The sequence below is a fragment of the Fulvia fulva genome, chromosome 1, assembly GCF_020509005.1.
Source record: "Fulvia fulva chromosome 1, complete sequence".
NCBI lineage: Eukaryota > Fungi > Ascomycota > Dothideomycetes > Mycosphaerellales > Mycosphaerellaceae > Fulvia > Fulvia fulva.
The window spans coordinates 8,286,078-8,311,094 of NC_063012.1; the positions used below are offsets into that span (position 1 = coordinate 8,286,078).

Consider the following 25,017-nt stretch of genomic DNA (forward strand, 5'->3'; position numbering starts at 1 on the left):
TGGTCTGACTGCCCGAACCTCCAAGTCAATATTTCATGCAGGAAGATGGCTTGCGCTTGCTGCTGCGCCGATGGTTCTAGCCACGACACACGCACGAAGTACCCGTCGCGTCGTTGCATCGCGCTCGCGCTCTCCTCCAAGTTTCATCATTGGCTCTTCGAGCATCGTATCCGCCGTTAGACTAAGGTTTGATATCGAATCCCTCCCAGGCAGCTCTTCGTGGAGTCGACACCGGGAGCAAGGCTTGGTAGAAGGGCTGGACTATCGTTTGTGAGCCGAGTACGATCGTGCGGACGTTCATATGTATAAAAGAACAGGATGCATCTTCGGACGGGCGTGGCTAAGGACCCTTCCCAAACCTATTCATTATGCATATTCCATCTTTGCTCGTAGCGGGCGTAGTCACCGTGGTTGGTGCACAGTCTTCGAGCTTTTCACCTTTGCGTCCACCTGCCATTCCGCTGGCTGTCAAGTCGCCTTATCTCAGCACATGGTCCCAAGCTGGCAGTGATGCCGGCAACGGCGGTTATCTGGGTATGTTTCGATTGCTCTGGTATGGCAACGATGGCTAACGTGTTCTGGAATTGCAGCCGGACAATGGCCCACCTTTTGGTTGTATGTCATGTCATCCATTTCTATGCAGCAACGTCAACACTAACATTTCGAAGTGGTCAGGTCACCGGCTGGGCTGGCATGATTCGGGTAGACAACTCGACGTACACAGTAAGCGACCCTCCGAAACCCTTTACATCAGAGACATAGCGATACCAGTACTAATACTTCCTCTAAGTGGATGGGCAATCCGCCGAACTCGGTGTTTGTCAACCAGACATCGTTCCAGTACACTTCTACGCAGTCCATCTTCACTATGCAGGTACGTTTCTCAAGGGTGCCTGGCATCGAGCAGTGTACAAGACTATGGTGTACATGGAGTGCGTTGTGCAGTGCATCTCTCAAGCGGTCCACCACAGTCTAAGACATTGCCACTTGCTTCTCGAGTATGGCTAACATCCTTCTGTTTGCAGGCCGGACCTGTCCAGATGGTCATCACTTTCCTTTCGAGCGTGACTCCGGATGACTTGCTGCGATCTTCTCTTCCATTTACTTACATGAACGTCGATGTTCATGCTACCGATGGCAAGACTCATAACGTTCAGCTATACTCAGACATTTCTGCCGAATGGGTCGCTGGTGACCACAGTGCACGAGCTCAATGGTCGTACGGCAACATTGCCACCGACACAGATTCAACTCCAAAGAGCTTCGGTCCAGCGCCCAGCGCTGTCTCTACTTCTCAGGCATCGACGACATTTGGAAGCAAAACAGCCTTCGCCGTTCCTGATGTTGTTGCCCATACGATGGTCCCAATCTATGCCGAAGGACAGGGCAATCGTCCTACGCCGTCGTTGAATCAACCCCACCCGACTTTCTCCCCGATCACTGTGGAAGCTGCTGCAGTTGGCGGTGGCATTGCGTACCACAAAGTGTTCAGGCAGACTCAGCTGGAGTTTTCAGAGACGAATCAGCAGGCGGACTGGGGCAACTGGTGAGCTGCCTTGGCGCACTCGTTGAAGGAGACGCTAATGTACTTTCGAAGGTACTACTCTACAGCAAATGTCAGCGGACTGACATTCCAGTCTGGAGCCGACACGACTGTGCGAGGCAATTTTGCAAAGTCCGGGACGCTACCAAACACCAGAGACACGAACTATCGCCCTATCAACCAGGCCTACCCAGTCTTTGGGTACGCAATGAACTATGGTCAGGTCGGCTCCGGCACGCAGAGTACATTGTTCCAGCTCAGTCTCCATCAGAACCGATGCATACAGTTCCAAGGCACAAAGAATGGCGTTCAGCAGCTCCCATGCATGTGGACGAACTACTTCACCAGTGATGCTGCAGCAGTCAAGTTCTTCTACAATGACTTCAGTAATGCAAAATCAACGGCATCCAGCTTCGATTCACGGATATCCAGTGACTCCAACGCTGCTGGTGGCTCGGACTATGTCTCATTGACCTCTCTTGCAACGAGACAAGCTATGGGAGCGATTGAGTACACCAACACCCCTGACAAGCCACTTTTGTTCATGAAAGAGATCAGCTCTGACGGTAACGTCAACACGGTTGATGTGATTTTCCCGTACCATCCAATCGCACTCTACACAAACGCCGCAATACTAAAATGGCTGCTGGACCCACTGTTCATCAACCAGGAAGCAGGAAACTGGCCGAACAAGTACTCGATCCACGATATCGGAAGCAGCTTCCCTAACGCCACAGGTCATAGTGACGGCAATGCTGAGGCTCAACCACTGGAGGAGTGTGGTAACATGCTAATCATGACTTTGGCATATGCTCAAAGAGCGAACGACAATGCCTACCTTACTCAACATTACCAAATTCTGAAACAATGGACTGGATACTTGGTCGACGAAGCACTAATTCCTGCCAATCAAGTATGTATCTTCCTCATCCCAGCTAACTGCTGCTGACCAGTCCCTAGATCTCCACCGACGACTTCGCTGGCTCCGCGGCCAACCAGACGAATCTCGCCATCAAAGGGATAATCGGGATCGAAGCGATGGCCCAGATTGCGAACCGCACTGGCAATGTTGCGGACGGACAGAACTACACCCGCATCGCTCACGACTACATTACCAAATGGCAGAATTTGGGCATCAACTATAATGATAGCCCACCGCACACGACATTCAACTACGGTAACGCTAGCTCGTATAGTCTGCTATACAATCTCTACAGTGATAGGGAGCTGGGTCTGCAGCTCGTCCCGCAGAGTGTCTACGACATGCAGAGCAACTTTTACCCGACAAAGTTTAATGCTTTCGGCGTGCCTCTGGACACCAGGCATACTTACACCAAGAGTGAGTCGATAAGGCTTCAGTAAGGAAGGCTCAGACTGACGACTCTGATAGACGACTGGGAAATCTTTTGTGCCGCCATTGCCTCTGCGTCAACAAAGACCAGGTTCATTTCCACGATTGCCAAGTGGCTCAACCAGACCCCGACGAATTTTGCGTTTACTGATCTTTATGATACGATCAGTGGAAAGTAGGTGTTTCTATCATCATCGTGCTGGGTTCGTGAATGAAAGCTGACTGTTGTGTTGTAGCTATCCCGGCATCACCTTCATCGCGAGGCCTGTCGTTGGTGGGATGTTTGCACCGCTTGCGTTGAACAGTGCCCCGACGAGCGGGACTGTTCTACCGAAATGAAAGATTGGTTTGACGACATGACAGCACAGATGCAGATAGCAGAGCAAATGTACAGCCTTTCTGTTCAGACAATGGAGGCACGAGTTGAAGCTGTCGACAAGGCTCGACGGCGTCCGCGTTGCTTTTTCGTCAACAACATAGCGAACAACATACGAATCACAACAATGCACAGTCTTTGGATGGAACAACGACCTGCTCATCATCGAGTATTGCAGGAAGCCCGCCTGGTTCGTTCTTGGTCGCTGCAAGCCGCGAAGTCAAGTCCCCGCAACTCGAGCTTGCTCGCCTCGACGTTTTGCGGTGCTACATATACAATAATGGTTTTCCGCAGGCCAATCATTAGCTACGGAAGCTGCAATTCTTCCAATCCGCCGCAACTGGCATCCCACGTGGCACAATGTACGTCTCAAGGCACTCTCTCGCGGTCGGTAGAGTTTTCCACTGACTTCGACCAGTGGCTAGCGCGTGAGACTTTTACCATCGTTCGAACGGTCAAAGAGAATCTCAAGGTTGAGAGTTCGAGGTAGGCCAACAATCTCCTCACTCCCTTGATCACAAAGCTGACATCCTTCTTGCCTCTCCGTGGGAGCGATGTTGTATCGATCTCGATTCACGATTCGGTTAGAATCCGATATTTTTTTTCGATGGGTCGAGACTCATCACAGACAATTTACATGCAATGCAATGCAATGAGATCTCCAAGACTGACTGGTAAACATTCATTCGATATGCCATGTGTCGTAGTCGTGGAGTGGTGAGGTCATGCATGCTTGAGTAGCATCAGGCTGTGGGCCACGTGAAGTCAGTCTTGGCATTTTTGGCTGACAATGATTCTTAGTCTCGACACCCTACACCCCTTCTATCGATCCGAAGACGCAAAGCTTAGTCGAAATAGTTTCATTGCGGAAGCAAATGCTTGGAATGTTGCTGATACTGTGCGGTCAATCAAGATAACCTTCAATGTTCAAGCACGGCGGATTCAGGACATTACGGCACAGGTCATATGGGTATAGAAGTACTATTGAATTCTACTACACATCGCGTACAGCAGCACTCGAATCCCCATACATCCATCAGCCTGTTCTGGCGTTCTTGTCGGTCCAGATCTTTCTCATCGCCACCAAGATACGTGATACAGCACTGCTCGCCAGCAGCAATGTCCTCCGCTGCTCTGAACTCCCACGATCGACCTACCCGCTTTTTGCTCAGATTCGGACTGCACGAGTGGTTGAAGTAGCTCGATGAAGGATAGACCCCATAGCCCATATACTCCTCGCTATCTTCACCGCCTGCACGAATCCCGAAGGCGTTGTGGTTGTCCGCCATCAGCATCGTCCTGCATAGCTCTGGTGTGAGACTCGGCAGAAGCTGGAGTGGCATGATGGATGTGAGCTGAACATAGCTATTGCAGCTGACGTGGAGGTCGTGTTGGGTCTTGTACGGCCGCTCGTCCATCGCCAGCGCAAGCACTTCTTTTTGCCATTCGAGTGGATGTTGATGACGATAGAGTGCGCCGCATAACGTGTAGGACAACATGGTCCAGTCGAGAGCTTCATTCATCTTCTGGATGACGGCTCGCGCCCGTTTCCAGTCCGATTTCGAGATCTGGCTGGTGGCTGTACGCTGCTTCTGCAATATCTTTGCCCGTTTCTCAGCCTCTCGCCATGCTGTATGAATGTCGTCCAGGCCAGGTTGTGGCCCATCGGACATCACCTCGTCCGGGTCTGCACCATTCTTCTTCGATCTTGCGTAGGCAGCCAGCGACAGCCACGCCTCGACACCCAATTTGCCTTGCTCTTCTACCCACCGTGCTTGACATTCACTCGTGCAGAAGACCTTGGCGGTAACATTGTCGCGCACCGGAAGTGTCCGTCCACGATCCCACGCGAAGCAGAACGCGCAAGTCTCCTTTGCGTATGGTTTGAAGACGACGTGAAAGGCAGGAGGCCCGCTCGCGTGTATGAGCGTCCCTGCGGCTATGTTGCGAGTCGCAACAACACCTCTGCCTGCATTGGTAATCTCCGTCACCTCGAAGCATTCGGACCAAGGCACAGTCACCTGCATGTTGCGTCTGACTCGTGGAGGGCCGCGGCATCATCCATGTTCATCGAGTCTCCATCAGCCAAGAATGGACCCTGAAGCTGAAAACATCCCGACTGCCAACCTCACGCGTCTTCATTCACCAACAAACATGCCCCAATCATGACTACATGCATCCGAACGACGCTTCTTCCACACATTTGGAGCAGCACACGTCGCCTCCAGTCTCCAACATGCATCGCAGTAATAAGCGCCGCGCGGCGTTTAGCCCACGAATGCGTCCTCCTGCTCCGACCCTATGGCCCAGTGGTGCTTCGAATACTTAAGCACTTACCGCTGGCGGAACTCTCCAAGAATGCTGTACCCAGCCTCTCGACATGACAGATCGTCCAACAAGGGATGCAAGTGCCGAATTCCACCAGCGTGCGCTAAAGATGACTGGAATGCAGACCGTGTTGTGGTCGTGGTATTGGCTCGAACGTCTGGATACGCGCGGTCGGTCTGCCTTTACCCTCCGTATTTTCTTCTTCTCTTCTGTGGTTCTTCCAAACTCGACTTTGCTTGGCTTTCACCCATTTTTCTATCCCGTGTCTCAGTCAATCGTTGGGAAAGGATGGTGCGATTCTCGGCGGATGTCTGCAGTATTGCAGGCATTGCCCTGACACTCCTGACGATAGGTAGCGCCCAGACCTCAGACCCGGATGCCGGTACCGCCTACTCTGCTGTCTGCCCGGCCACTCTGGGTGAGGAAGCAGTCCTTCTGACTGTGACCGATGAATGCGGCGTCGAGTACAGTGTGAGATGCGACTATGGAAAGTCGCCTGGGACGGACCTCGTTGATAACTACGCCGACACATTCAATGGCTGTTTCGAGCAATGCTCCGCCTATGCCGGCGGCGTTTGCATAGGATTCGACTATATGACCACCACAAAGAGATGCTATCTCAAGGAAGGCACCACTGGACCAATCGAGGAAGGCAGCGAGGCGGTTGCTGTCATCGGCGCTGTGATTGTTGACCGACCTACCGGCACGATGACTTGTGTTGAAACCCCGGAGGCCAACATCCCAATCGCCTACCCGTCTGCCACTCCAACTTGTCCAGCGAACACGAACACTATCTATACCGACTCGGAGGGAGTTTCATACCGCATTCGCTGTCAAACTGGTGTCGCCGGCGGCGACCTCGGTCTACAGCTGCCCGGGATCTCTTTTGATCAGTGCATGGTGGCGTGTGACAATTACACACCTAGTGGATCATGTGTAGCAGTGCAGTTCTCAGAGGTTGATCCCGATAGTGGCTTGGGAGACTGCCAGCCGAAGAGCAATGCGTATACGGGCATGGCTGGCGGCGGCCTAACGGATGCCTTCGCCTTCAAAGACACGGCTCGCGTGGTAGCGCCAGCGCCGTCACCGCCAACATATCCTGCAGCCGAGAGCTTTCAATGTACTGGCAGTGAGGCCATAGGATATGACCAGACCGTCGAAGATACCAACGAAATCCTCTACAGTGTTAGATGTGCCAATGGCAGACCCGCCACTGCGGAAAACACTGAAAACCTCCCAACCCCACATGGAGTGTTCGATGAAAGTACTCTGAACGACTGTTTCACAGAGTGCACCGCCCGCGACGCCTGCATCGGGTTCACCTACGACATGGACGCTAATACCTGCTATCTGAAACGCCATTTGGACCCCGGAGCGACCAGCGGGCTCGAGACTGGCAGTAGTGATGACCCAAATGTTGGTGCTGTCAAAATCGTCGACTCGCCGTCTGGCACGTCCAGCAGCTCCAGCTCTGTAACATTGACGTCTACCGTATACCCTACATTGACCAGCACAGATATCTCGAGCAGCGACACCACATCCAGTACCTCGAGCAGCGCCACACCGACAAGCACTTCCTTGGGTGACGCGGAAACAATGACGTGTAGCGATGACATTATGGAAGACCAGACTGTGGTCGACGATGCTGGCGCCGAGTATGTTGTCAGGTGCAGATACGGCGAGCACGGTGGAACTCCCGTTGACCTTCCCAACGGCTCTGGAGTCATCAACGAAATTGGCGACTTCCACTTATGCTTCCCGGAATGCTCTGCACGCGTCGAGTGTACAAGCTTTACCTACAACTACGAATACAGAACATGCTACCTCAAGAATGGCGATAACGGCGAGCTCGCGACTGGCACGGATGGCATTGACGCCATCGGTGCTGTGAGGATCAGGCCTCCAACATCTTACCCAACGACGTCTGCCGTATGATCCTTGGTCACTTGCGTGCGTGCCCTGTTTGCTAATCCCTCGTAGTCTACCTCCTTGAGCTCCACCAGCTCGCCATCATCGACAGGTGTGTTCTCCTCTTCATCCTTCCTCACTCTTTCCTCATCATCTATTATTGTAGCGAAATCACCCTATTTCCGGCTGTGGTTATGGTCATCCTCGAGGACGCGCGTGCAAGCGGACATGGGCCTTATCGCGATGGACTTTTCGCAAATACACAACATGAGACAGCGATACTAGCACATACAGCTAACATTGCTATCAGACACAACTGCTTCCTCTTATACTATCACATCCACCGACAGCAGCTCGACTGATGAGGCAACTTCAATCTCGACTACGACAGTACTCGACACATCTAGCTCCAGCTCAACAACGACAATGAGCATTTCCACTTCATCGACAGCGTCCAGCTCCAGCCTATCGGAATTCTCCGACTCGGAAAGCTTCACTTCCACAGAGTCGTCTTCATCAACCACGACTCTCTTTTACTCCGTAACAAGGACTGCTCCAACGTCGCCACCAACGGCAACGGCACAAACGTACTGCCCAGACTCGTCCGATCAGCTCGAAGAGGCCTGTACGGAAGCAGGTGGGGACGAGCTAGGAGCTAGTCTCTGCTCTGTTCTAGACTCTAACTCCCTCTACGCGATCAATTGTGGGTTTACTGGTGTTGGTAATGAAGTCAGAGACGCGGCACCGCTGGCCAACGTCGATTCTGATCGGCCTCAAGACTTTGGCTATTGTCAGGCAACCTGTGAAGCGAACAAACCTCAGTGTGTGGCTGTCAACTTTGTCCCAATAGCGGATGATAACACTGGCGCTGGTACATGCACTTTACTCAGCACTATCTTGGGCTACTCGTACGCTCCTGGAGCGTATTCTGCCGAGACTGTGGAGACGCCTCCGAATCCTGACCCGTCCGAGACTGTCTCGACTACTGCTACCACATCATCTGCGTCGACATCTTCCAGTGACTACACAGAGACAAATGATGCGAGCTCTACTACCGACGTGAGCTCGATCGCTTCGATAAGCTCAACGTCTGATGCCGGATACATTCCTGGAGGGCCATCGCAACCAGCGACTGACACTTCGACAGCTGCCACAAGTTCGACCTCGAATGCTGGCTATCTACCTGGAGGGCCGTCGCAACCCCCAAGCGCTTCGACTGACACCTCCATGGGCGCATCTACAAGCTCAACGTCAGATCTTCCCTACTTGCCTGGAGGGTCATCGCAAGCTGCTATTACTTCAACGACCACTTCCTCAGCCTCCAACGGGGGCTACTATCCCGGTGAACCGTCGCAGCCTGGCAGTATATCCACGAGCCTGGCCACCGGCTCGCTTGATGCAACTTCATCTTCTGAAGGAGGCTACTTACCAACACCTTCGCAACCTCCCAATGGCGAGTCATCTACCGCTTCGTCCCAAGGAGCCCCATCGCAAAGCACATATGTTCCCGGCGACGGCGATGACTCTGTCACCGGTAGCGTGACTTCATCGCAACCAGGGACGGGAGCTTCCCAGAGTGCTTATGTTCCTGGTGGCGACAGCTCAGTCCCTGCCAGCGCTTCTACATCCTCGCTCCAGACCTCAGGCGGTCCGTCACCGCCCCCATACACCGGAACACCCACGACCGCTTATGTCTTCCCCACCAACATTTATCCGGCGACTCTGCCTTCCGTCAGTGTTTGCCCAGGCCAGGACGACCAGGAATTCACTGCTCCCGTTCCGGGTGCCGGAACCTACCTCGTCGACTGTGGCGCCTCTTACGCCGGGGTCCAGATCAATCAGCCCGCGCCTTACTACCGCAGACAGGAGTCAACTCCATCTCAAGCGTACTGTATGGCGGTCTGTGATTACATAGCTGATTGTGAGGGTGTCAACATCACGCCAACGGAGTGTGAGTACTTCAGCTCGGTCCAGTTGACATACGAGAACAGGCCTGGTGTCATCGCACTGCTCAAGACAGCGCCGGGCACCAATATCGGACCTGGCCCTTACGATCCTGGAAACATGGGTAGCAATGCTTCTTCGTCTTCTTCGTCTTTTTCAAGCGCCACAGTGCCGCCCGATGGCTATCCTGGAGGAAACACTGGTTCTTCAACAACCTCTTCCGCACCGCAAAATACCAATACCTATCCTGGTCAAGGCATCTCTGGTTCTTCAAGCCCGTCCGCGCCGCCAAACACTAACACATATCTTGGCATCAGCGGTACACCCTCAAGCACACCTGTCAGTGGTAGCATCAGCGGCAGTGTCAGCGGCAGTGGCAGTGGAGTCCCACCGACAAGCACACCAACCGGCACCGGTACCGTACCGGTCATCACGGTCACTGTGACGTCTTGCTCAGCAATACGAACTACGACCGTGTTCACGACCGACACCATTACGACTTGCGCTCTTGACGGATCGTCTTGCCCGTCGCCTGCTGGGTACTAGTTGCAGAGTGTGAACATGATTGACGCGTAACGCTTTGGAAGACGAGGGCTTAATATGTATGTTTGTTGGGATGGAGCAATAAGGGAGAGGACGCGATGATCTGCAATTACCTGAGCGTGTTGTGTACTTTCCGAGGAGTGGAAATATAGTACTTCAGTCGTCTTTACACTCATTGAGATCTGCTTGAATCGTTGGCTTCATCCCTTTCGTTATGTTACGTCTCGTATCGTGACTACATCAGTCCGTCCGGTATCGTGATCCTCCCTGATAACTACTCACACCTGAAGTTCCACTCATGTCAAAGTTGGCATCATCCATATCCTGAAACGACATCCAGCTTCCGGGATATTGTTCCCTTCCGGACCCGACGCCTCTCTGTTCCTCTTGATACACTGGTCGCACGCCGGATCGTGAGCTCTGTTGCACTTCAGTTTTCCTTGGCGACATGGTATGCACGAGAGCTGCGACCTTGCACGCTTCTGCTTCAGATGGGTGCCATTCGCAATGCTGTGCAGCGTTTGCTGTGTCTGCCATGTCGAACGGTTCACTGGCAGCGCGGCCGCGGCTGTGTTCGTTTCGCCTGACATGTTGACGCGAATCGGTGCGAAGGGCGATCGAATGTGGATGCGTGACGAGGAATGGGAAGTGACAATACCTGGAGCACTTGCAGGGTTGACGCCTTACCGATTTGGTGTGCTCATACCTCCTACGCGAGGCCAGTGGCTGACTGGAACATACTGTACGCAGCACTGTAAGCTTAATCTCCTCAGCCGTTCACGTGACAGCCTTGCGTTTCTTCGTTGCATTCATTCTCGGTGATCATTTAGCTACTGAATCTTACAAACAAGTATAGCTTTATAAACACCAACGCATCGAGTACACTGGAAAGCCCCGGATCATCATCAAGTATAGTGAGGCTGCTGCGCTTTGTCCGCTTGCAAACCCCCTGCGCCGTTCGCTGCGCCATTCACAATCTTCGCGGGCGTAGGCCTCTGAAAGTGCGGCTTCAGCGGCTCCCAAGACTCCGCGTTGTAGTCTTGCTGGACCTTGTTGCATTGCTTCAGACCCCACTCTGTCACGCCGACCATCAGACACGACTCGAACATGAAAGCCATGCTGTTGTCGCCGACCTTTGCGGGCTTGAGCTCCGCATTGCTGGCCTTCTCATGCGTTGATGCATCTGGTCCGTGGGCACTCATGACATTGTGAAGCGAGGCGCCTGCTGGCTGGAAACCACCTCCAGTTTTTGCATCGTACTGGCCGTGGATCAAGCCCATGAACTCAGACATGGTGTTCCTGTGATACCAAGGCGGTCTGAATGTGTCCTCAGCAACAAGCCACCTTGGTGGGAAGATGACAAAATCCGCCACCGCCGTGCCAGGATGCTCGCTTTGCGCTGTGAGGACAGTGAAGATACTGGGATCTGGGTGGTCGTATGAGATAGACCCGATGGTGTTGAAGCGGCCAAGATCGTACTTGTATGGGTAGTAAGTGCCGTGCCATGCCACCACGTCAAATGCTGTGTGATTCTGTTTTGCAGCGAAGAGAGTGCCAGCGAACTTGGCGAACAGTAGATGCTCGCTGTCTGTGTCTTCCTCGAAGTGAGCGATCGGAGCTTGGAAGTCCCGCGCATTAGCAAGGCCGTTTGAGCCTATGGGTCCGAGCTCTGGGAGTTCGAAGTGCCCTTGGTATAGCTCAAGCACGAATCCACGGACTGGGCCTTCTGGCAGTGTCACGCGATGTCGGATACCGCGTGGTATTACACAGATCTCATTGGGCCGTACAAGTATCTTGCCAAGCTCGGTCTGAATATCCAGCGCGCCGTGCTGGGGTACGATCAGGAGATCGCCGTCTGCGCTGTAGAAGGCCGACTTTTTATCCATGTCTTTGCCAGCAGCATATATGAGTATGCCCAGCCCAGACTTCATGGTTGGGTCCCCAGCACCTGCCACAAGCTTGAGTGCATGTATCCAGTCGACTGTCTCGTCGAGATCGAACGGGTCCCATCGCAGTTGGTTGGGGATCTGGTGCCACTTTGCATCTCTTAGACCTCCTGGGTTGAGATCGTACGTGCTGCTCTCTCTCGGCTCGAAAGGGGAGTGTGCGCTGGCGGGCAATATACGATACAGCCATGTCTGCTTGTTCTCGTGTCGTGGTGCTGTGAAGGCCGTGCCGGACAGCTTCTCGTTGTATAGGCCGTAGGGTGCCTTCTGAGGGTTGTTGGCTCCTACAGGGAGGGCGCCCTCCACGGCTTCAGTCTCGTGATATGAGCCGAAGCCGTTCTGATACTTGTACCTCTCCTGGAAGCTGAACTGTGTGACAGGCATGTCGAGATCAGTCGGGTGTGCAAGCGTGTTATGAGGTATGATTGTGAGGAAGGAGACACTATACTCCCGTGCTACTATACATGTACCCAGGAAAGGCGCGACGGGTTCTTGTTGAGGATGATGGCGATCCCATCAGTGTCTTCCAGGTTCACGGCTAACAATCTTTCCGCTTCATATGTTCGCTGCAGAGCTCTCCATGGCGGAACAGTCCCTTACATAACACGTAGCGCCGCCGATATCCGATCGGCTTAGGGACAGAAGTGGTCGGTGATGAGGGGTGGGGAAGTCACCGCTCGGCAAGAAGGCGGCGCAGTTCCGCATCCTGGTAGTTCTCGAACCCACCGCCAGACGCACCTTCTGCGGCTCAACACCTGGTCACGTTTTGCACATCAGAGCTCGGGACAATGCTCCAGTCCACCTTGTGCCACACTCGTGTCTGTCATGCACCGAGCGGTTGCGTTGAATGTCTTGATGATCGTCTGGCAATCCAGCATCCTCCGTGACACCAATCCCCCTGAGCACTCATCGACGACCACCGCCAAGTCAGCGTCACAGGCCAAGGCTTACAATCAGCTCCCATCATGCCGCCCTTGAAGAGCTGGCTCTCGATCGATGCGAGAAGTCATTTCTCCATCCGCAACCTCCCTTTCGGCATCATCTCAACGCCGCATCTTCCGCAGCCCCGACCGGCCATTGCCATCGGCAGCTACGCCCTGGACCTGCATGCATTCGCTGGCGGCAACGGCTTCTCCAAGCTATCGATCGTGCAGCCTCACCAGAGTGTGTTCTCGCAGTCTACATTGAACGACTTCGCTGCCCTTGGCCGGCCTATTCATAGGCTCGTTAGAGAGTACCTGCAGAGTGTACTCCTGGAGAATGGCCCCTTCCCAGATGTGCTGGAGAGCAATGATCAGCTCCAGCAGCAAGTGTTACTTCCCCTGGATCAGTGTACGATGCATCTGCCCATGAAGATTGGCGACTACACAGTAAGTTGGCTTCGTACCGCACGCGAGCTTACAACAGCATTCTGACTGCGTCTAGGATTTCTACGCAGGGCTGAATCATGCGTATAATGTTGGCGTGTTGTTTAGGGGACCCCAGAATGCCCTTCAACCTAATTATAAGCACCTACCAGTTGGATATCACGGCCGTGCCAGCTCTGTCGTCGTCTCTGGCACTCCGATCCGCCGGCCTACAGGACAAATATTGACAGATCCTGCCGCTGAAAAGAAGGAGCCCGTCCTTAGTCCTTGTAGGAAGCTCGACATCGAGCTCGAATTGGGCTGCTTCGTTTGTCAGCCTTCCACTCTTGGTGAGCCAGTGACTATCTCCCAAGCTCCCGAACATCTGTTCGGTGTAGTACTTATGAACGATTGGTCTGCTCGCGATATCCAGGCATGGGAGTACGTGCCTCTTGGACCTTTCAACAGCAAGAATTTTGGTACCTCTATCTCGCCCTGGGTCGTGCTGATGGACGCCCTGGAACCTTTTGCAACGGATGGCCTTAAGAATGACACACGGTTGCTGCCTTATCTCGACGAGAAGGCTCGCCAGTCACACTATGCCATCGACCTATCCGTCGCGCTGACGACACCCTCGGGAAGTCGGACCACTATAACGAGGACATCTGCCACGCAGTTGCTCTTTTCGTTCCCACAGATGCTAGCTCATCACACCATTGGCGGCTGCCCTTTCAACGTCGGCGATCTTATGGGATCAGGAACTATCAGTGGTGAGAGCAGAGCTGAGAAAGGTGCGTTACTGGAGCAAACCGAGAATGGCAAGCATGAGCTCGAGCTTGAAAGCGGTGAAAAGCGAACATTCCTCGAGGACGGCGACACTGTCACCTTGTCAGGCGTATGCGGGACCGATGAGGGTGCTCTTGTTGGCTTTGGCGACTGCATTGGCACGATACAGCCAGCACTAGAAATGAAGTCCTAGCTGCCTGACGTGGCCGATTGCTGTCGGTATTCATCTTCAGGAGGGCACTCTGCTTTCTCCGTGACTATCAAGCCAGGCTCGCTTGGACCGTGTCGACATACGTGCCGCAATGTCAAGTGCGGTCGAAACACTCTCGACCTCTCTCGGGCTGTCAGACTGTGCCCATCTTCTGGGCGATCTGAACCCTATTCCAAAATGGGAAGCTCCTACGCTACCTGAGCAGCGCGACAATTCCGCAGCATGTGGCTCCTGCCATCTTGGTGGAGGCATCCACTGCAGGACTATCCCCGCTTTGTGGATCTGGGGCTGGTGTTGCATGCGATCTCACAGTCAAGGCTTCGCAACAAGGCCAATCATTGAAGAGCCTTTACCTCGCGCGGAAGGAGATTAATTTGACATTTGGACCCCGACACCATTCCATCCTTTTCTCGACATCCATTTGATCATATATATTGCCTGACGCAACGTCAGTCGAGAAGGTCCAACACTTGGACAAGGACGACCCGAATACAGTCACTTTGAGCAAGCGGCAAGATGTCTCAAACCAACGAGCCTCAGAGCATCATTGGCATGCTGTTGCAACCTCAGGTCCTTCCATTCTTCCTCATAGCCGTCATATACACTGCCATCAAGCTCATCGACAAGACAGACGTGCCCAAGATCAAGAATCTCCCAGAGGTTCCAGGAGTGCCCATTCTTGGCAATCTAGCACAATTAGGCGACAACCATGCCGTCAACGCTCAGAAGATGGCCAAAAAGCATGGTCCAGTGTTCCAAGTACGTCTGGGCAACCGTAGAATCGTCTTTGCAAACACGTTCGACAGTGTCAGGAATCTGTGGATCACGAACCAGTCGGCATTGATCAGCAGACCGAAGCTGCACACCTTCCACACCGTGGTCAGCTCAAGTGAAGGGTTCACGATCGGTACTAGTCCATGGGACGAGAGCTGCAAGGCGAGGAGGAAGGCTGCCGCAACAGCGCTCAACCGTCCTGCTGTGCAGAGCTACATGCCAATCATCGACTACGAGTCCTTGAAGTCCATCAGGGAGATGCTGCACAATTCCGAGAACGGCAAGCACGATATTGATCCTGTGGCCTATTTCCAACGCTACGCTCTGTCAACCTCGTTGACACTCAACTACGGCCTCAAGATCGAGGGCAACGTCGATGACGATATGCTGCAGGAGATCGTGCACGTCGAGCGAGAAATCAGCAACTTTCGGAGTACCGCGACCAACTGGGCCGACTACATTCCCATGATGCGTCTTTTACCAGGTGGCAGTGATAAGCCTCTCGAATACAAGAAGCGAAGAGCGACCTACATGAACAAGCTCCTCGGAATGCTCAAGGAAAGAATCGCCAACGGCACAGACAAGCCATGTATCAGTGGGAACGTGCTCAAGGACCCCGAAGCCAAACTCAACGACGCTGAAGTCATGTCCATCGGTCTTACTATGGTCTCCGCAGGTCTTGACACGGTTCCGGGGAACCTCATCATGACGGTCGCCTATCTCTCCTCCGAACATGGGCAAGCAATTCAGAAGCGTGCTCTTGATGAGATCAATGAACTCTATCCAAACAACGACTCCTGGGAGCGATGCTTGTACGAGGAAAAGTCCGAGTACATCACAGCTCTTGTCAAGGAGACTCTTCGCTACTGGTCCGTCATTCCAATCTGCCTGCCGCGGACAAGCATCAAGGACATTAGATGGGGCGATGCGGTGAGTTTATCCTCCGTAGCAACTTTTAAATTCAAAACTGACTAGAGCTCCATCCAGGTCATCCCAGCCGGCACTTCCTTCTACATGAACGCCTACGGCGCGCATTACGATGACACCCACTTCAAGAACCCGCAAGACTTCAACCCAGATCGCTATCTTACAGACAAGACCATCGATGATGCCTCTGCGACCCGTGGCACACCACACTACGGCTATGGCGCGGGATCACGGATGTGCATTGGTTCTCACCTTGCGAATCGGGAGCTGTACACTGCATTCTTGAGGCTCATCACAGCGTTTCAGGTCGTTCCGCCAAAGGACAGTGCGGATGAGCCGGTTTTGGATTGCATGAGTTGCAACAAGCTACCCAATGGGCTGACAATGGATCCGGAGCCATTCAAGGTCGGACTGAGAGTGAGGAATCGGGAGATGCTGGAGAAGTGGATCAAGGAGGCAGAGGACAGAACAAAGGATCTGTAATTTGAGGCCGAGGAAAGCGAGAGTGCGAGCTGATTAATATGCCAGTCTATGCTATTTGTACACGTACTGTACAAGTGCTCTGCCATGAGTTGAGAGTCTTGCCAGTATCGGATCTCTCACCGCAGCTCGACGCCGAACCGGCTGACTAGCTCCTGCCTAATCTGTTCATGCAATGCGTTGGCCTCCTCGTTGGTGAGAGTCTTCTCCAAGCTGCGGTACGTGATACGGTAAGCAAGACTGTGCCGACCAGTCTTTGGATGTGTGAAGTCATCGATCAGGGCGACATCCTCAACACTGTCGCCAGCTGTGTTGCGGACGACCTCCATCAGATCGTTCTCGTGAAATGCAGGTGCCTGCGCTATGGTGGGTGGCTCTGTGGGTTGTCCGCCGGCAGGAGAAGGAGCCGACGAGACCGACGCCGGAGTCTCGACTACAACCGGACCAGACTTTGGCAGCCAGAACGATACGTCTCGCGGCGCTGCAGGATACTTGCTGAATGGCTGGAAGCGGCGTGTTGGCTTTGACTCATCGAATTGGCTCAGGAAACGCTGGTCGTTGCTCCAGAATAGTCTGATGTCGGGGATGCCGAAGAGAAGCATGGCGATTCTTTCCAGTCCGATGCCAAAGGCCCATCCGATTCTCGAGGACACATCGGCGCGGTTGAGCAGAGGCTGATCAATAACACCGCAGCCAAGAACTTCAAGCCAATCTCCACGCCACCAGACTTCAAGCTCCCATGATGGCGACGTGTGGGGGAAGAAGGCCTCGACCCAGCGAACTTTGAGTGGCTCCTGCTCGACCTCAGCACCATGCCCAGCGGCAGCTAACGCTTTGTCTGCTTCGGCGAAGATGGTGACGACCATGTTCTCCAGTGATCGCTTCAAGTGCGCTGCCACGGCTTCGGCCTCTTCGGCAGAGTGGTAGTCTGTCTGCAGTGGATTGCGTACCGGGTGGAATGTAGGATTCGGATCGTCTACTACCAAGTCATGCTTCGGCAACTTCTCCAGGCCTGCCCAGATCTGTTTGGTGACAGCTTCTCTGCTTGAGAACGCGTTTCGATCCCACGTCAATGCACCCTCGATTTGATGGAATACCGGGTAATGGCTGCGGTCCACCGCATCTCGCCGATACACGTCAGCGGAGATGGTGTAACCGTTGCTAGCGTTCGATCTGAAGATGTCGACCTCATGGGCACTCGTGTGTGTTCGAAGTACGGTGTCCTTGTTGACGTAGTACGTGTCGGTCCTGCTTCGTCCTGGGTGGTCCTGCGCAAAGCCCAAAGAGTCAAAGTTCTGGCGTACTGTAACGACGGGCGTAAGGTCGTTGTGATGGTTGAAACCAGGGAAGGCAGATTCAATCAGTGTCCGCGTGATGGACAAGGGATGATTCGGCTGGACGTGGAGCTTCTTCCCGTAGTGCTTCAGTATCGAAGGTGGCACGTTGGTCCAGTCGTCGGTGGGGTACTGTTTGCCGCCAACGGTCAGCGACTGCGATTGCGGATCTGTGGCCAGCAGTAATCAGTACATGGCGCTGGTGAGGTAGGTGAATGTGAAACGTTATTCCCACCACTAGCACTGAGCAATGGCACCTGCAGCGTGGAAGCTCTCGTCTCCGCCGGCCGCAGCAAGCGCGGCTTGTAGCCAGTGTGCAAGGACGGTGGTCATGATCCGGCCTCACATTGCCGATGCGGAGATGATGCTCGCTGCAATGGAGGGCATGTATGGGGGGCATGTGGTTTGGAGCAGCACTCCGGCGATTGTGCGCTTCAGGCCGAGCGAACTAACCTCCAGCTGTTGTCGACGAGAAGCATCGCTGGGAAGCAATGCGCGTCCGAACGAGGCATCGCACGCTGGCTGGCAGACTGCACAGCGAGAATCGCGGGCAGCTCAGCGTGGCCATGGCGGCCACTGCGCAGAAGAGCTGCGTTGATGGGGTGCTCAATGGCTGTCGAACAGATATTATTGACTGAGATTCATTGCACTGCACTGCACTCCTCGCGATGCCGGCGAAGATGCAAACCTCCGCCGCGCTTGACCAACCACAAGAGCCGCCGACCTCACAATCCCTGCACGACACGTTCTGTCTTCGGACGGCAGATTGTTATTCCCGGCCCATTGCATGCTTCTCCTTCACATGTTGTTTTCACACTCCCCTTCCACTCCGTCCTCTTGTAATACTAATCTCGCGCCCTCGTTCCATGGAGCAATGACCCCACCAGAATGTCTAAATCAGCATCCAAGAATAAGGATGGCAAGCAGCAGAAGATACACTATCCGCTCTGGTTTGGCGGAAGCGCAAGCTGTTTCGCGGCATGCGTGACACACCCATTGGATCTTCGTGAGTGCGAGCCGGTCCGAGACTTGCTGGCTTATGCTAACCAACGCCGCAGTGAAGGTGACTCCGGAAGCGACCAATGCAACATGACCAGCTGCTAAAATGCCTCAAGGTCCGACTTCAGATGCAACCTAATGATGCTTCGAAGAAAGGCATGGTCCAGATGTTCTCGCATATCTTGAGGACAGACGGGGTTCCTGGGCTGTATCGGGGTGTATGTTGGAAGCCCTAAGCTTTGGAATCGATGTGTTTGGCAATGGCTAACGGACACTCTGGAACAGCTTACGGCCGCTCTCCTTCGCCAAATCACCTACAGCACGACTCGATTCGGCGTCTACGAAGAGCTGAAGCAACGATTCAGCGGCGATACTCAGCCCTCCTTCGCCGTCCTCGTGGCCATGGCTTCGACCTCTGGTTTCCTTGGAGGGGTGGCAGGCAACCCAGCCGACATCATGAACGTACGCATGCAGAACGATGCTGCACTTCCGAAAGAGCAACGAAGAAATTACAAACACGCGATCGATGGTCTGATCAGGATGAGTCGCGACGAAGGCTTATCCTCACTCTTCCGTGGAGTCTGGCCCAATAGCATGCGCGCGGTGCTCATGACAGCTTCCCAGCTTGCAAGTTATGATGTGTTCAAGAGGCAGATCCTGGAGCACACCAGCATGGGCGACAATCTGGCTACCCACTTCTCGGCCTCACTCATGGCCGGGTTTGTTGCCACGACGGTTTGCAGTCCGGTCGATGTGATCAAGACGAGAGTCATGGGAGCGCACACTCAGGAAGGCATCGTATCGTTGGTGACCCGGATTACTGCTAGCGAAGGTCTGATATGGATGTTCAAGGGCTGGGTGCCGAGCTTTATCAGACTTGGTCCTCACACAATCGCGACGTTCCTGTTCTTGGAGCAGCACAAGAAGATCTACAGGAAGGTGAAAGGGCACGAGTAGTTGTCCTGCGGGCATTTGACCATCTGGTCATAGAAGCCGGACGGAGAGCACGGTTGGCGTTACGATAGACATAGACCCTAGATGTGGTTGCTAGCATGGCGTTGGAGGTGGAGTGCTGATTAGAAGCTCTGTATATACCCCGTTCAGTTGCACGCTGTACAAAGCAGCTGATGTTTCAACATGTACATATCCTTAGTCCAAAGTCAGCGCTCGTGATGATAACCATGGCTTGGAAGAACGTCAGTAGTGCTGAGTGAGACAGAATCAACGTGCGAAGAATGTTCAGCTGTTTGACTCGGAGTTTGAGGACGAAAGCTACCAATGTTGATGACAATGTTGTCGCGTGGCCAGACACGTGATTCTCCGCATTTCCTCGTAAGGCATTCGGGCTTGGCCAGGGGCTCTCTTCAAGACAGCTGGCCGACGATTTCTAGCTGGAGCCGCTTCTGCTGAAAGAGCCCACTACACACGACACTCCTTCCTTCTTTCTTCATCCCACCTTTCATCACCACTTGCGCGATGTCTGGACGTACGTACCACCTGACCTCCTCCAGCAGCATCGCGCATCACTGACGCGACCACAGTCCGCTTCCTCGACCTCGTGAAGCCCTTCACCCCCCTCATCCCGGAAGTTCAGGTTCCCGAGACGAAAGTACCCTTCCAGCAGCGAATAATATGGACCAGTGTCACTCTCGTCATTTTCCTGGTCATGAGCCAGATGCCACTATACGGCATTGTGTCGTCAGGTGAGCGCGGCGCGAAGGTGCAAGAGACGGAGGCATGATTGACACGATGCAGACACCTCCGATCCGCTATACTGGCTACGTATGATGATGGCGAGTAATCGTGGTACACTGATGGAGCTGGGAATCACACCCATTATATCCTCCGGCATGGTCTTCCAGCTCCTTGCCGGCACCCACCTCATCGATGTCAACCTCGATCTCAAGTCGGACCGCGAACTCTACCAAACCGCCCAGAAGCTCCTCGCCATCATCCTGTCCTTCGGCCAAGCGTGTGTCTACGTGCTCACTGGTCTCTACGGGCCCCCAGCAGATCTCGGCGCCGGTATCTGCGTTCTTCTCGTTGTCCAGCTCCTGACTGCTGCTCTTATTGTCATTCTTCTCGACGAGCTCCTCCAGAAGGGCTATGGTCTGGGCTCTGGTATCTCTCTCTTCATCGCGACCAACATCTGCGAGAACATCATGTGGCGCATTGCTTCCCCGACCACCGTCAACACCGGTCGTGGCCCAGAGTTTGAGGGCGCTCTTCCCGCACTGGTCCACCTGCTCTTCACCTGGCCAAACAAGCAGCTTGCACTTCGCGAGGCTTTCTACCGCCAGAACCTCCCGAACATCATGAGTGTCATCTCAACGGTCTTGGTCTTCTCTGTTGTCATCTATCTCCAAGGTCAGCAATCGTCAAAAGACACAGATTGGCTCTCTACTAACACAATCCAGGCTTCCGTGTTGAGATCCCAGTCAAGTCCTCCCGCCAGCGTGGCATGCGCGGTTCGTACCCAGTCCGCCTCTTCTACACCTCGAATATGCCGATCATGCTCCAGTCCGCCCTCTCCTCGAACGTCTTCCTCGTGTCTCAGATGCTCTACAACAAGCTTCCAGACAACCTTTTGGTCAAGATGCTCGGTGTGTGGGAGGCTCGCGAGGGCACAGCTCAGGTCCTGCCGGCAAGCGGTCTCGTCTACTACATGAGCCCACCTCTCAACCTCATCGATGCCCTTACGGACCCGATCCACACCGCAGTCTTTACCGTCTACATGCTCACTGCATGCGCCGCTTTCAGCAAGACCTGGATCGAAGTCTCGGGCTCAAGCCCACGCGATGTTGCCAAGCAGTTGAAGGAGCAAGGATTGGTTATGGCTGGACACCGTGATGAAAGCATGTACCGTGAGCTCAAGCGTGTCATCCCAACTGCTGCCGCATTCGGCGGTGCTTGCATTGGTGCTCTCTCGATCGTCAGCGACCTCATGGGCGCAATGGGTAGCGGCACTGGTATCTTGATGGCCGTGACAATCATCTACTCCTACTTCGAGATCGCAGCCAAGGAAGGCGACATGGCTGGTCTCAAGGGCATGGGTAAGTACTGAAGGGTAGAAGGCATCGTCTGTCTCAGACATGCCTGACACCATCCCCCAAGACATTACCACGTGGATCTCGAGTATAGCTAACAACCTTCTGTTTGGCAGTAATGGGCTAAAGTCGAGTTGCATACGACAGATGGAATATGGTGACAATACCATCTTGAGTGAAAAGTATAGTAACGAAGATTAGGAGCAAAGCATCAAATGTACAATACCTTACCAGAAGGTGTTACAAGCGCAAGAAATCTGTCAAATTGAGTCGTGCAATGGACATCACGGCAGAGTAAGGTCCGAGTCCATTTCCTCCTCCACTTTGACCTCCACGGATGTTTGGCGCTTACGAATCGATCTGGGTCCGGCACCTGGACAAGTGTAGACGGGGGCGAGCGGAGGCTATTTCTCGCAAACCAAACATGCCGCATCGATGCTCAGACGAGTATCCAGATGGGAGAGGGCGCTGGGCCCATGATGTTCGACCTCGTGCTCGGGATGTAGTTGGTGACAGGGTGAGGATGGGCTTCCTTGCCGAGTACCGTCAATGCATTCGGCTGTCACGATATGGTCTAGGAAGAGACCGACGCCAGTCGGAAGGGGTCGTGGTCGCGGCGAATCGTGTGCGTGAGCCATCGCGATGTTTGTTGTATTTTGCTGCGTTTCCCTATTTTCCATATGATATTGTGCATCCCTGTTGCCACTATAGTGGGTCGCTGTCCTGGTGCGCCTGGTCTGAACACACGGCAACAGCATGAGCACCATTTTCAGGCGATTCAGAGGTCGGTCAGCAGCATTCGACCACATCAAGCAGCAAATCCAAGCCCACGACACTCTTCGTCTTCACGTAAAGCTCCTCTAACTTCGTCCTCGCCAACGCCAAGTCTGACTCTTCCCACGCGATCGCCATTTCTACTTTCCACACCTATGATGCCAGCCTCAGCCAATTCCTGCGCCGCAACACCAAAGCCAAGCACGCGCGCCGCCTCATCCATCTCTTTCTTGGCGGCGGGCCGACCACGCTTCGAAGGAGTCATTCCGGCTGCTCCTCCAAGCTCATCATCTGCCATTTCAGTGACCGCGACCGGCGTCAGCAATTGCTCCCGAATATCCTTGTTGGTGGCCATGACTGCCATCTTTCGCGCCTCGTCCGTAATGTCGGCAAGGGTCGATTCAGTAATGCCAGTCCGTCTCAGTCGAGCAAGTAGAGCTGCCAGGAATAGCTTGCTGCTCAAGGACAACGAGCGAAGATGTGCTGCAAGAGGAGTAGAAGTGGCTTCATTGATCGCACGCTTGATCGTTGCAATTGTCACGATGCCTTTCTTCGATGCCAAAGTTGTAGTGGCAGGCTTCCGCGCCGGGGTCTTGCTCGGTGTGTCTGGAGCTTGGTTCTCTTTGCCAGGCTCGACTTCGGCCGTCTCTTCCTCAGCAATCTCTACGGCTCGCCGACAGATATCCAGAGCTCGCCGAGCGTCGCCGGAGACGGCAGCGACTTTGCGGCTGGCGAATTGAACAGCATCAGACTCCACAATCACTTGACCGACACCTTCCAGTCGGCTCTGGATGATTGTCATCAGCTGTGTATGAGTGTAGCCCGGGAATGTTATTCGCGTCAAGCCCAATCTACTTGAGATCTTGTTTGATAAGGTGCGTTCGGGCAAGTCCATCGTGTTGGCTACTGCAAGCACAATCAACCTTGAATGTCGTAGCTGAGGCCAGTTGAAGAAGTTGTACATCACTCCCTGGTTCCTGGTGACCAGCTGGTCCAATTCGTCCATCAAGACTACACAAGGCACTCTCCGGGGACTGGGAGTCGTGAACTCTCGCTCGAGTAGCTCCAGCGCATGAGCAGAACTTACTCTATCGCCCTTGAGAGCTTCCCACAATAAGCTATACGACTGATGAGGGTCGGTGACTTTCATGCCGTTGATCTCCACAAAATAGAAGTCATCCAATTGCTCCTCGGCAACCGCCGTCTGCAAGTTAGCAACCACCTCACGAACTGTAGCTGTCTTTCCAGTCCCTGGGGTGCCCGATATGTAGATGCAAGCGCCAGTGCCGGCAGTAATCGCAGCCTCAAGGTGCGAGTGAACAGTATCATATTCATGTTCTCTGCAAGGAAGCGCGTGTGGCACGGCCGAGACATGCAATGTAGAGCGCGCCATCTGGTAAGGGGAAGCCTGTGACTGTGAAGGCGACAAGACTCTAGTGCCAAGCGGCGTAAACTCCAAAGGCCTTTTCGTAACGATCTTACGACCACTAGGCGTGAGAAACTTGCGCGGCGTAAGCTGTCTTGCTTTCGATGATGTTGGTGTGTCTGTGGTCAACTTTCGTTTCTTCTTGGGCGTCTCGGGCTCATCAAACCCATCGTCTTCCATGACAAAGTCGTCGAGGTCCTTCTCCTTCAGGCTCTTGGTTGCCCGCCTCCGCCTCGTCTTGACTGTCTGTGACTCAACCAAGTGGAGCAAGCTATCCATGTCGTCTTTGCCTCCGTACACTTCTTCCCAGCCGAACTCGTCTGTGTATGTCGCAGTTCTGGTATTTACACCTCTTCTACAAACGAATGTCTTGCCGTGAAACTTGGAGTTGCGAGGTATCTTGCCGGTTGGATACAGGCGTTGGTGCTCACTTTCTGACAAGACTTGTGCCTTGCCGTTGATGGTGCTCAAAGCATTTTCGTCGAAGTTTGTCGTTATGTATAGCTCGTTTGGGAGGAAGTCGGTTCGCTTCTTCTTGCTTCTGATTTCTTTCTCCGACGAGAACCACAGCATGGTGGCCTGCTTTTCTGGAACGATGTCGCCGTCGTCATCCTCCGTCGTCCCATCGGCGAAGCCGTAGAGGATGGCGACCCATGCCTCATTACTCGTCGGGGCTTTGAGCAACACTGTGTCTCCTAGATGGCACTCGAACGAGCCCATGCGTGCTCCAATAAGGTCCTTCTCGTCATCGTACATCCATTCCCACGGATGGTCCTCCAGGCCGAGTTCGTCATCGGAGTCTTCTCGGATCACACCACCTCCGGACAGATAATGTCTCGCCTCTTCGAGCTTCGTCCTCTTTCTTTTGGGTGGCATTTTGAGCGAAAGGTCGTCGAGTCAAGATGCAGTCGACTTGGAGGGTTTCGGTGACGCGCAAGCACGCGTGGACGAGACTGAGGGACGCGCCTTCCCGT

General features: G+C 53.8%; 10 protein-coding genes across 10 annotated transcripts; 6 read left to right on the forward strand and 4 right to left on the reverse strand.

Annotated features, from left to right (window-relative positions):
- Positions 1-368: 368 nt before the first annotated feature.
- Positions 369-3,233, forward strand: CLAFUR5_01622 (Glutaminase A; the record flags this gene model as incomplete). Its single annotated transcript, XM_047900770.1, has 9 exons — positions 369-534; positions 591-615; positions 669-723; positions 791-874; positions 1,026-1,546; positions 1,598-2,456; positions 2,504-2,882; positions 2,934-3,069; positions 3,131-3,233. The coding sequence occupies 9 exons, from the start codon at positions 369-371 to the stop codon at positions 3,231-3,233; spliced, it is 2,328 nt and encodes a 775-aa protein (XP_047755952.1).
- A 999-nt stretch (positions 3,234-4,232) lies between these two features.
- Positions 4,233-5,297, reverse strand: CLAFUR5_01623 (Lysine methyltransferasw; the record flags this gene model as incomplete). Its single annotated transcript, XM_047900771.1, has 1 exon — positions 4,233-5,297. The coding sequence occupies one exon, from the start codon at positions 5,295-5,297 to the stop codon at positions 4,233-4,235; it is 1,065 nt and encodes a 354-aa protein (XP_047755951.1).
- Positions 5,298-5,571: 274 nt separating this feature from the next.
- Positions 5,572-9,996, forward strand: CLAFUR5_01624 (uncharacterized protein; the record flags this gene model as incomplete). Its single annotated transcript, XM_047900772.1, has 3 exons — positions 5,572-7,527; positions 7,579-7,618; positions 7,817-9,996. 3 exons carry the CDS (start codon positions 5,572-5,574, stop codon positions 9,994-9,996), a joined length of 4,176 nt encoding a protein of 1,391 aa, XP_047755954.1.
- Positions 9,997-10,898: 902 nt separating this feature from the next.
- Positions 10,899-12,323, reverse strand: CLAFUR5_01625 (Homogentisate 1,2-dioxygenase; the record flags this gene model as incomplete). Its single annotated transcript, XM_047900773.1, has 1 exon — positions 10,899-12,323. One exon carries the CDS (start codon positions 12,321-12,323, stop codon positions 10,899-10,901), a length of 1,425 nt encoding a protein of 474 aa, XP_047755953.1.
- Positions 12,324-12,904: 581 nt separating this feature from the next.
- Positions 12,905-14,264, forward strand: CLAFUR5_01626 (Fumarylacetoacetase; the record flags this gene model as incomplete). The annotated part of the gene is made up of 2 exons (XM_047900774.1): positions 12,905-13,309; positions 13,365-14,264. The coding sequence occupies 2 exons, from the start codon at positions 12,905-12,907 to the stop codon at positions 14,262-14,264; spliced, it is 1,305 nt and encodes a 434-aa protein (XP_047755956.1).
- Positions 14,265-14,798: 534 nt separating this feature from the next.
- CLAFUR5_01627 (Phenylacetate 2-hydroxylase) lies at positions 14,799-16,466 on the forward strand (the record flags this gene model as incomplete). Its single annotated transcript, XM_047900775.1, has 2 exons — positions 14,799-15,986; positions 16,044-16,466. The coding sequence occupies 2 exons, from the start codon at positions 14,799-14,801 to the stop codon at positions 16,464-16,466; spliced, it is 1,611 nt and encodes a 536-aa protein (XP_047755955.1).
- A 116-nt stretch (positions 16,467-16,582) lies between these two features.
- CLAFUR5_01628 (Phenylalanine--tRNA ligase, mitochondrial) lies at positions 16,583-18,365 on the reverse strand (the record flags this gene model as incomplete). The annotated part of the gene is made up of 2 exons (XM_047900776.1): positions 16,583-17,967; positions 18,251-18,365. The coding sequence occupies 2 exons, from the start codon at positions 18,363-18,365 to the stop codon at positions 16,583-16,585; spliced, it is 1,500 nt and encodes a 499-aa protein (XP_047755948.1).
- A 514-nt stretch (positions 18,366-18,879) lies between these two features.
- CLAFUR5_01629 (Mitochondrial dicarboxylate transporter) lies at positions 18,880-19,753 on the forward strand (the record flags this gene model as incomplete). Its single annotated transcript, XM_047900777.1, has 2 exons — positions 18,880-19,014; positions 19,082-19,753. The coding sequence occupies 2 exons, from the start codon at positions 18,880-18,882 to the stop codon at positions 19,751-19,753; spliced, it is 807 nt and encodes a 268-aa protein (XP_047755947.1).
- A 519-nt stretch (positions 19,754-20,272) lies between these two features.
- CLAFUR5_01630 (Transport protein SEC61 subunit alpha) lies at positions 20,273-21,860 on the forward strand (the record flags this gene model as incomplete). Its single annotated transcript, XM_047900778.1, has 4 exons — positions 20,273-20,282; positions 20,338-20,499; positions 20,552-21,163; positions 21,214-21,860. 4 exons carry the CDS (start codon positions 20,273-20,275, stop codon positions 21,858-21,860), a joined length of 1,431 nt encoding a protein of 476 aa, XP_047757170.1.
- A 791-nt stretch (positions 21,861-22,651) lies between these two features.
- On the reverse strand, positions 22,652-24,919 carry CLAFUR5_01631 (Origin recognition complex subunit 1; the record flags this gene model as incomplete). Its single annotated transcript, XM_047900779.1, has 1 exon — positions 22,652-24,919. One exon carries the CDS (start codon positions 24,917-24,919, stop codon positions 22,652-22,654), a length of 2,268 nt encoding a protein of 755 aa, XP_047757171.1.
- Between the last annotated feature and the right edge of the window lie 98 nt (positions 24,920-25,017).